General features: G+C 53.3%; 2 protein-coding genes and 1 long non-coding RNA gene across 3 annotated transcripts in view; all 3 read left to right on the forward strand.

Moving 5' to 3' along the window:
* Window positions 1–2,963: 2,963 nt before the first annotated feature.
* Window positions 2,964–4,135, forward strand: LOC112957466 (transcription factor HES-5-like). Its single transcript, XM_026051110.1, has 3 exons — window positions 2,964–3,188; window positions 3,463–3,643; window positions 3,861–4,135. Exons 1-3 carry the CDS (start codon window positions 3,123–3,125, stop codon window positions 4,133–4,135), a joined length of 522 nt encoding a protein of 173 aa, XP_025906895.1. The 5' UTR covers window positions 2,964–3,122.
* Window positions 4,136–6,944: 2,809 nt separating this feature from the next.
* LOC112957415 lies at window positions 6,945–8,200 on the forward strand. The gene is made up of 2 exons (XR_003251222.1): window positions 6,945–7,378; window positions 8,042–8,200. It is a non-coding gene; the product is annotated as an uncharacterized LOC112957415 (long non-coding RNA).
* Window positions 8,201–10,567: 2,367 nt separating this feature from the next.
* The window catches only part of PANK4 (pantothenate kinase 4), a 17,393-nt gene continuing 17,082 nt past the window's right edge, over window positions 10,568–10,878 (forward strand). The window contains exon 1 of the mRNA XM_026051145.1: window positions 10,568–10,758. Within this exon, the coding sequence (XP_025906930.1) occupies window positions 10,605–10,758 (154 nt within the window). The 5' untranslated portion in view covers window positions 10,568–10,604. The remainder of the gene's footprint in view (window positions 10,759–10,878) is intronic.

Genomic DNA, 10,878 nt, shown 5'->3' on the forward strand with positions numbered 1-10,878 from the left:
AGTCCTCGGGGCGGCCAGGGCAGCCCTGTCAAGCAAACCGCTAGAAATGCCAGAGGAAAAGGCTGTTTTCTGTGACTGTCTTACTTGGGGGTTGAAGGGGTACGGTGGTAAAACAGGAACAGGGTGGCTCGGGGAAGCCCTGTTCCAGGGCAGTGTGCTCCTTTGAGCCATGATTGATTCCTGCCATCAGGCACCAGCCTGCTCTCTCCCAGGGTCACCACTTTCCCACATCCAGCTCCATTATCCCACAGACCACGTCTTTTGTACAACACACTCCAGCTATTCATGTGCAAAGCAGCTGTAATCCCCAGACCTTTCAGAGTCAATATTCCAGGAAATAATAAATCCCTCTTGTGCACCCTGGAATATGCTGAGGGAATTTCAGCTAGGCAGAAAAAAAATAATAAATTCTTTTTATTTTTAATTATTTCTAATACTTGCTATAGGAAGACTGTGTCACTGGTGCATGACTATTGCAGGGTCACCCATGCAAGCAGCTCCAGAAATCACTTTTGCCTCTAATAGCCCTGAAAAGAGGCTTGTAGTGCCTCATATGCCCCTTAATAACCAAAGTCTGTTTCCTTTCCCTGAGGAATACTGGAATGACAGAGTATTAGGGATTCTGGATCTAAAGGAAACATAATTAATACAAAATTTTACATTAAGACAACATGTAAAGAATGTACTTTACAGTATTTTTGTGTTTTTTTTTTTTTTTTTTTTGTCAGGTCTGTAACGTGTGAGGCAGGTACGATAGCGCTGCGCTAGTGATAACTGATGGGCTGTTCCAGCACTAGCAGCAGGGCACGCGGGAGCCACCCGAGCCCCGTGCCGGTGCCAGGCAAAAGGCCCCGGCTCCGCTCGCACCCGGCAGCGCTCCGGGGAAGCCAGCGCAGGCCTGGCAAGGCCAGCAGCACCAGCAGGCCCGGGACGGGCCCACTGCTGCCCCTTTCTCCTGGCAAAGTGGTGCCGTCATCGACCGGCGCTTCCCACTTGCGCTGGGCAGAGAAGGCAGCGGGTGAAGGCGCCCGGGCCGGAGCGCGGCCTGCACGAAGGCGCTAGCAGCGCCCACGCCTGGCGTTGAGTTTCCCCCAGTTTTCCATACTTTTCCGCTATTGATAACTGCTCTTGTCGGGACAATAGAAGTGTGCCTTGCAGCTACTCACGACATTAGTGCCGGTGCTTGAGCCTCAATGAATTAGAGGGAAAGAATCCAGCTCCCAAAAGACCATCTGGCTGCCCTTATAATACAGCAATAAAGGTCAGGGCTGCTTCTCAGGAGTTGGGAGAAAGATGCTCTCTGACACCGAAGAGTCTCTTTAACCAGCTTGGTGCATGTCTACCTGTCAGCGCCTCGCTTCAAGTCCTGCCACCATTGCTGCCTTGCAAGCAGAGAGACTTGTCTGCTGGTTTTCCCAGAACCCGGGGAATAAAGGGCTCTGAAAACAACATCTGCCCTTAACAAAAAGCTAAGCTCATTCAGACCCCTATAATGAGAACCATGAAGCTGCCTCCTTTGGTGACACCTCCCTCTTCCTGACAATTGCCCATTAAACTCAGGCTTCATGTCAGCGTTTCAAAGGAAGGAAGAAATGGTCCTTGGCTTTCTTGCCTCCCTGCACACTTCCCCGTGCCCAGAGAGCACAGGGAAGGATGGAGGAGGAGGAGGACTAAGAAATGGCTTCAGATGGAGGGAGCAGCACATTTACTTCTGAAACAGATTCTGGGTTATCTTCAGTGGTTCTCAAGGACTGAATCTGGACAGGTATTTTTCCAGTCAGACAAAATGAGAACAGACCTGGAGTGCCCACAAAGCATCATTCGATTTTCTTTCCTTTAACACACAAGAAATAACATTTGACATATGCAAGTAGAGGCAAGCATCATCACCCTTGCTTTCCAGGAGAGAGGATAGAGTGGGCATGAGCTGCTCATGGTTGCACAGAGAGCTGGTGGCAGGACCTCCTAGACCTTATGTTCTGCACACTGCCTACCAGGAGGCCTGGCCTGCAGTGGGACACAGTGATTCCTCCAGGTCAGATGGGACCTGGGAGTGCTGTAGATCTCCAGARAGAAGCAGAACCAACCTCCCTGCTGAGGTCTGAGGATGGGCTGCAGCTGATAAATCCCTTTCCCAACCTGCCTCTGACCTTCCCAGTGCCTGGGGCTGCTGAGGCGAAYGTGGTGCAACTCCGCAGGCCACCTCGGCCACCACATGGACAAGTTTTGTCTGAAGGAGAGAGCGTAGGAAACAGAAAAGGAAGATCCACATGGTGGCTTGGCATGAGCCCAGTTCTTCTCGAAGACGCCTTTATGTCCTGAAGGAGGGGACAGCGTTGGTGTAACTGGCTCACGCAGCCCCGTGTGTTTGGTGTAAGCAGGGGAGAGGCAAGCCCAGGGTACAAATTCCACTTTCTGTTCCCTGTCTGTGAATTGAGGCCCATGGGCGGAGGTCTTTGGCTGGCCCAAACCAGGCTGGCCCAAACCACCATCCTGCAGCCCTGACTGCAGGTTCTCCAGGGCCTTTAGAGCTGCCAAACCTGCCATTTCACACTGGTAACACCTCCGCTCACCCGCAATTGCTGGGAAAACTGCAAGGACTGAATGAGCAGGCACAAACCCGCCCGTGGTAAATGGTGAAGCRGAGCTGGGAGGCTGGCCGGGAGGCACCCTCAACTGCTGATTGCTGCTGATTTTCACCCTCGCAATTTTCCCCCGCTTCTTCTCCCACCTTCCTCCCAAAGCGTGCCRGCTCCACGCCGCAATGTGACCTCCCTGCGCAGACTCGGGAATGCGATTGATGCCGACGGGCCAGCAGCTGGAGGGGCAGCGCGTTCCCGGCTCCGCGGCCCTGCCACGCCGCCGCACGCTCCACCAGTTGGCTTGGGCAGAAGGTTATTCTCGGCGGGGCATTTGCAGCCAATGTACCGTGCACTAATAGATGCTTCCCCTTTTGTTGGGCTACGTGCCTGGATTGGCTGGCGACTGTGGGAAACGCGGGCTCTCCTGAGACTCACATATCTGATGAAAGGCTCTGACGTATAAGTAGAGGCTGTCAGTGWCTGCCAGAGCATGGTGCTGTACCCRGCGTGGACGGCTCTGCCCAGGACTGAGCGCTAAGAATGGCCCCCAGCAGCTCTCTCATGATCTACGTGGAGGAGAAACTGCTGCCAAAAGAGAAGAATAAAGTAAGTAGAGCCCTGGTGAGAAAAGGCTGAGAGGCTCTGTACAGCAAGCCCCTAACACACCCGATGAGAGAATGCCACTTRTCTGCCTCTGCCAAATAAATCTTACACAGAAAAAGTCGAGAAGAGGGGAAAAGTAGCCTGGGGAATAACAAATACATAGATTTAAGAGTGAAGCTGGGTGGGCAGTATTGCAAAGCTGTCCTGTAAAGCAAAGCATCCTGGACACCTGCGTGTACCGGGCCACACCTGACGAGCTGCRGTGTCTCTTTTACAGCTCAGGAAGCCGGTGGTGGAAAAAATGCGCCGTGACCGGATTAACAGCAGCATCGAGCAGCTCAAGCTGCTCCTGGAGAAGGAGTTGCAGCGGCTGCAGCCCAACGCCAAGCTGGAGAAGGCCGACGTCCTGGAAGTGACTGTCAGCTACCTGAAGCAGCAGAGCCAGCTGCAGCGCCCAGGTAAGCGCAGGGCACGAGCCGCCCCACGCAGAGCCTGTTCCCACCGGCCCCGCTCTCCCCGTGGCCCTGGCCCGCGGGCAGTGCAGGGTTTAAGCACCACATGAGCGGGGCTTTGCAGGGCCAGGCTCTGGAATAGGCCCTCACACACAAGTGCTCCCAGCCCCTTGATTTGCTCATGGCTTTAACCCTCGGATTTGCCTCTTTCTTTTTCGTCTAGCGCTCACTCACAAGAATCCAGAGCAGGACTTCAACAGCGGCTACCTCAGGTGCCTCAAGGAAGCTCTGCATTTTCTGTCCTACCACGAACCGAAGAAGGCAGCTCACACCCAGCTAATGAAGCATTTCTGCCAAGTCCAGATGGGTCCAGGTGTCTTGCGCTCTGGTGCTCCACAGCGGCTGCCCCTGTCGCCCTGTCTGCAAGCCGGGAAGCAGCCGGCCCAGAAACGCGCGGCTGCTCCTCCTGCCATCTGGAGACCCTGGTCCACCAGCTGAGGGACTTCCCTTTAGTTCTGCTACAAAAACTAGAGGGACCTCTGATCCCGCAGGTCCTCTTTAAAGTAGGAAATGGAACTTTCCAAGGTGGGAGTGGGGAGGTGATTGTGTTTCTGTCACGAGAAACAAGGGTCACTAACTGGTTTCCCTTCATAGTGAAGAATTCCATTTGTGTATTAGTTTCCCTTCATAGTGAAGGATTTTGTTTGTATCTTGCAGCAAAGTTGCTGCTGTTGTGGATGGCCCCTAGCCAAAGAGAGGACCAAGTCCTGCGGGCACGTGGAAAGCAAGTGTCCCTTGTTTCCATCATACCTTTGCTTAGCAAGGCTGCTGAGCCGTGGCTGCCGCTGTCAATGGAAACCTTTCAGYGACAACTCGGGTCACTGGTTCAAGTGCTCTTTTGTCTCTAGATAATGGATTGGCCTTGCTAAAAAGGGGCATTTTGGAGAACGTATTTTGTATCATAAAGAGAGCATTGAGTCTTTACCTTTTAAGTGAAAAATAATACTGGAAATGTGGATTCTTCTAAAGTTCCTGTCCTGTTTTTAGTATATCTTCTTATAGAAAGTTATTATGGTAGCAGATTACTGTAGGAAAATTCTCCTGATGTCCAGCACGTGCTGCTTTCAGTTGGGGGACAATTAATGCCTTTTGTAAAGGAAGTACTTTTGATAGGGCTTAAGGAAAGGGAGCAGAGGGGAGGCGATGAGTACTGTACAGTTATTCACTGCATGCTGAAGAGCGTAAAAAGCTTTTATAAAGTGGTGATGTATTCATCCTGTGTGATGTTCAGCTTTGATTTCTTCACTGTACGAGTCAATAAAAACATTTATAGCCGTTAGTACTTTTGTATCATGGTGTCATCAATGGAATTGATTAAAATGAATAATACTCCTGGATTAAGCATTGCATGTGGACTTCTGCAGCAGGGAACCTATCGGGAGATGTCATTTTCTGAGCCTTCGTCCTGACGCATTGATTCAGATTTGTGAGTTCCATTTGGAAGAACGGAATTTTAGATTCTGCAAAATAGTTACCCTTGGAAAAGCCAACAAGACTAAAATAAGGGTGAAATTAAGTACAATATTGAGTGCTGCGACCCTAGATATTTAACAACAACCCATTGACATGCCAGCAAATCACCAGTTTATGTCCCCTATTAATTTGCCCAACGACTTGTGTTCACGCATTTATGCAGGAGATGATAACATGCAAATCTCCTAAAAGCTCCTGATAACCTCTCCCAAATAGTCTGGCACCTCACTCTGCCGGGGATCTCGCCCTCTCCTTTGAAGCCGATGGGTGAACTGGTTCTCATAGTCTTTTAATTTGAGCTCTTTCTGTTACCTAATCACGAATTCTGTCAGGTAATAGTGAGGGGTTTGTTTGTTTGCTTTTATTTTTTAAGTGAAACTTGTCCACATGTGGTTAAAAATATAAGAATGCAAGAGTAAACAACAAATGAAGTAGCATTCCATCTCCYGAACTATTTCTCAATCCTTTTATTTCCTTGGAACTTAATAATTGCCACGTAGGCAGAGTGCGGGGCCTTCGGGCTCAGCAGAAGTGCRAATCCCAACAGAATTCCACGGAAAGCCTCCCGTTCGCTCCGGGCAGTCAGATCCATGGCCGGTGCRAGCCCAGCTCTCTTGCCTGCGCCAGCCAGAGACCCAACCGCCCGGCTTCGATGCGCCAGTTCCTTGTGAGCTGAAATCCAGGCCTCCRGCTTCACCAGCCCTAGCAAAGCAAAGGTTATGTTTACACTTATTAATTATTATCACTTATAGTAATTGGAGGCCAAGCTTCCTGTGCTGTTTCTCCCCTGGGGTGACTCTCCCCTGCTCCAGCACATTCCCACCCTTGGGGAAGACAATGTTTATTATGCTGATCCCACAGCCCCGGAATACTCCCCCAACAAAGCCCCTATTAACCTCGGAGTGTGGGCCTGAGTTCCGCAGAGTTTCCCACACTTTCTTCCCTATTCCTGCCATTCAAGCGGCACAAAGGAAGCGTGCCGCACAACAAGCCGCATTAGCCACGCTCGCGGGCTCCGCATTGTGCCGCCCGGCAATTCCTGTCCCGATAGACCATCTGGAGCGCTGTTTTCCCAAGGAGCACATGGATCAATCAATATTATCTGAGGCCTTTTAAAACTAGGGAATGTTATGGTCTTTGACACTAAGTAGATGTCCCATGAGAGGTTGTCAGATAGATTTTAAACCATTTAAGGAAGGCACAGAAAAAATAAAATCATAATTATTTATTTAAAAACACCCCTCAGAGTGTTTGTGAGACAGGATGACATAAATGTAGGAAATGGTTGAAAGTAGAAATGCTTTAAAAGAGACATAGAAAGGAAAGCTGTAAGCCGTTATGGTGCGTGCTATTAGCAGAGCCCTAGATGTATAGGAGTGCTGTGTTATAAACCACAAAACAGCCAGGGAAATGCTGGTTTCCTGCACGTGGCTCTGGCCACGCTGACCTTCCTCTGCACCCCTTGGTGTCTGCAGGTGTCTGGGGAGGCCTCCTGTGTCCCCAGAAAGCCAAGTACCAGCTGGGCTAGGGAGCTTGTCCATTAGCACCAGCAGCAATAGCAGCTTTGGGGAGGACTGGGGGGCAGCAACTCTGCACCGGGGCTGTGACCACCTGCAACCCTGGGCAGAGCACTCCATGGCTCGGGATCCATCTCTGGCACTGCATTTCTCCCAGGTGCTTTGCTGGATTTCTCCCAGCTGTTTTGATTTATGGACTATAAATGCAAGCCTGCTGGGTATGATCCTGGGGTTGGTTTGTTGGTTGTTTTTGTGGAGGTCTTTAGGGTTGTGCTGCAGCTCCAAGTGCTTCTGCTGTGTTGTGTGGTCAGGTTGAAGCATTTGAGAAATTTAGTGACTTGTTTCTTCTAAAGCAAAAGTACTGATTCAGGACCTGGTAGAGCCAATCTTATCTTCTCTTTTGGCACTGTAGCAACAGTAAGAGCTATGAACTCCTATTAAATATGAGCGCAGGGGCAAGGGCTGGATTTGGATCAGAAATGTGTTTCCGTATTGCTCTAGCAGCTCTATTTCAAATGATTCAAAAGTGAACAAACTAGCTAAGGCCTTTTAAATAAGGAGCAACAGCAGTGCCTACAGTTCAGGGTTTGTTCCCTCTCTGAAGCTCTTCCAGAGGGCTCATTCTGCACCTACTTCCATGAAGACTGTGCCTTAGGGCAGCCTCAACCTGGAGAAGTCGGCATCCAGAAAGGTAAGCTGGTAAATACCTTGATGCTGATGCCTGTTCAGGGCAAATGTGGAAAGCCACCTGGGAAAGAATGAGGAGTGTCTCTGGCTCGTGAGCGGCTCAGGGAGCCGGGCGAGGTGGCCAAGGGAGTGGGAAGGGCAGAAAGCTGCAGGATGCAGCCCCACGGAGGCCAGGGTGAGAGCCCCCGTCCTGGGAGCTCCCCACAGAGACAGAGCGGCCCATGCCTGTGTTAAACCGCTGATTAAAGRCGTGTGTCTGCACAGGGCGGCTCCGCCACCTGGAACATGTCCATGGACCCACAGGAAAAGTTATCGGCCACAGCGAGGTGGGGTTTGCAATGGCTAGGGAAGTGGCATGAGATTAAATACAGCAAGTTTGGGAGAGGCACCGTAATCAATACACACCAGAAGGTGCATCAGAGAGCTCAGATGCTTCTGGTTTAAAAAAAAAAAAAAAAAAAAAAAAAAACTCTAAATATAAGTTAGTCATGTGAGCATTTAGACAAATGGAAATATTTCAAGCTACATCTTGGAGCAAATGAAGTTTTTTTCTCTTGATTTTACTCACTAGTTGCTTGAAAATTATATGATACTATATTAATCTAAGTACAGTTTAATGTCAGTGACAGGGTTTAGTCCCTCTCCATCTGTGTCTTTTCCTTTTCAGCGCCTGCCCTGGCTGCGGGCACGGACCATTTTCTCGTGCCGAGATCTATCTCTTGTGCTCGGCTCCCCCCCGGCCCGGGAAAAGGCGGCACATTGAGATGTTGGTGCTGCCGGCCGGTCGCAGGCAGGACCTCGATGACAATGACAGCAGCCGCTTTCCCACGTTTCCACCCGCGCGCCCGGCCAGGCCCCTTTGTGTCACACTCTGCCTCCACCTGCTCCTTTGGGAGCCGGGCTTTATCCCCGGCCAATTCACAGTCCATTTACCCGAGGCACCAGAGGCTTTCCCTATTGTGCCGGAGTGCTGGGAAAGGCCAGGAACGGAGCACCCAGGCAGTTCTGTGCCCTCTGGCCTATAAATAGAGCAGCCCCCTGCTCTCCTCCCCACTTCCAACCTGCGGGCTCTGAGCTAACATCAGCACCGGCACGTGGGTAACGGCGCCCAGCGCTCTCCCCGGCAGTCCTACCGGCCCAAGGATACGAGCAGGGTAAGTGCAAGGCGAGGGGGCCGAGCCCCTCGGCGGGAGCTGACGGGGCGGGAAGGGGACTGTCCTTTCACTAAGTGTCCCCTCCTGCCGCAGCTCGGGAAGCCGCTGGTGGAGAAGCGGCGGCGCGACCGCATGAACAGCAGCATCGAGCGGCTCCAGCGGCGGCAGCCCAGCTCCAGGCTGGAGCAGGCCGACGTCCTGGAGACGGCCGCCAGCTCCCCGCGGTGCAGCCAGGGCGAGCAGGGCGGGCCCGGCCGCCCCTCGCCGTGGCCGGGCTCTGCGTGACGGCAGCGCCCGGCAGCGCCGCCCCGCAGCAGGATCGCGGCCCGGGCTGCGCCGGCTGCCTCGGGGAGCCCCGCGCCCCCTGCCCCGCTTCCCCCGGGGCGCCCGCCGCGTCGCCCGGCGCCGCACGGAAACCCCGAGGAAGGAGGAACCGGCTCCTCGGACGCAGAACCCGCTCCCTGGATGTCTCCCTGCGGCAGGACTGAAGCGCTGCCGCCAGGCGCAGGGAAGGTTCCCGGCGGCTCGGGGTGCGGCTGGCCTTGCTGGGTGGTTCGTGTGCGACTCTTGGGAAGCAGGAGCTGCCGGGCGCCGGGGACGCCCGGTGTGCGAGCGGAGCCGCGCGGGACCCCGCTCCTCTGCGCCCCAAGGTGCTCGCAGAGYGTGCGGCTCCCACCCAAATTCCGTAGAGGAAATTCCTCGGGGGGYCTTGCTTGCAAAAGCTGGGGTTTTTGTAAGCGTCGGGATATGTGCGCCTTTTATAAGGCAACAGGTCAGTCTATATCCTTGTAGGAAATTGTTACAGCSTGTGCTGTTGATTTTTACAGGAAATATTTATCAAGGTCTTTTATGAAAGGCAGATGTACAAATTATATTTATTTTTCTTGGTACCCCAACACAAGGGGAGAATGTAAATTCACTGATGTCCTTGGAGGATGCTGTGACGTGTTAATGTGGGCTGTGCTCATTGTATAACCTATGCTGGAATCTTAAACTGCAGAAGTTGCAGAAGCTTTTATCAGAAAATAAACAAAACTCCAGTTGTTACATCCTGCGAGTTATTCTTTCTCGAGCAGTTAGCACAGCTCCAGTCCCGGTGGTGCACTGTTTGTCCCCATCTTGTGGACCGGAGGGTGCAAGACAGGGATTTGCAAAAGACAAAAAGTTGCTCAGAATTAGTCCAGCTGCCTCCCCCGGGCTGGGTCCAATTGAAACCCCTGCAGCCGAGTTCTCCAAAGCAGAGAACGGTGCAAGTTGCCCACGAGATCCCTCCCCGCTCAGACCCTTCGGATAGCTGAAGCTGAGGGAAGAACTGGGCAGATTTCATGGTCTGACCCCAGGAAGCGCCTGTGGCTACTAGGGGATGTTTATTAAGGTGCTCCCGCTGCGTCTCCTGTTTCCTGAGCCACTGGCGCCTCYGACCTGCAGAGGATTTGAGTGCAGAGCTCGCCCCCAACCCGGGGTATTTATAGCTGCTAGTGCACTTGTGCATGTATGTATGTGCACGGGCATATAGGGGGCATTGCAGACCTCAGTGCCTTGCACACAGCTCACCTGCGCTCTCACACATGCTGTTGCACACATGAACAGRCCCAGACAGTCACATATACGCAGACGCACTCATTGTGAACGCACCCATGCACTCCATGACCTCAGGTATGTCCACAAATGTGCACGCACACTCGCCTGCTGGCACGCACGTGTGCACACACACCCATCTGTGCAGACACACACAGGTGCATGCATGCATGCGCCACACACTTGCACACCTGCMACCTACACTGCACACATGCATGCACCCGCACGCTTGTGCGCGCATTCCCCTATCCGCGGGCACGTGCACTCATCCTCTCGTGCACGCGGGCACGTGCACGTGTACACGCACGTTCACGTGCACGCTCACGTGAACGCCCACGTGCCCGCCTGTGCCTTGCGCACGCGCAATCAGCTGCGCGCACGCGCACCCGGGCACGCGCAGGAGCTCCTCCCCCTCCCTCACCTGCCCAGCTTCGCGCCCCCTCCGCATAATCTATGCGACGGCCTCGTTAGCATGCAAATATATGCGCATATATTTACATGCAGATGAGGCAGCGCATAGAGCGGGCTGCGCTCAAAATGGCGGAGCGGGGCGGGCGCGGCGCTCACGGCAGCCTGGACAAGAGCATCACGCTCCCGCCCCACGAGATCTTCCGCAACCTGGAGAACGCCAAGCGCTTCGCTATCGACATCGGTAGCCGGGCGGGGAGCGCGGGGCGGGCTGCTGGCGCGAGGGGACGGGGCTTCCCAGCGTGGGGTCGGGAAATGGCTGCGAGGGGGCAGCGGAGCAGCCTGCGCTGTCCCTGTCCCCTTC

This window comes from Nothoprocta perdicaria, unplaced genomic scaffold (genome assembly GCF_003342845.1).
Source record: "Nothoprocta perdicaria isolate Ctin4 unplaced genomic scaffold, notPer1 scaffold_72, whole genome shotgun sequence".
NCBI lineage: Eukaryota > Metazoa > Chordata > Aves > Tinamiformes > Tinamidae > Nothoprocta > Nothoprocta perdicaria.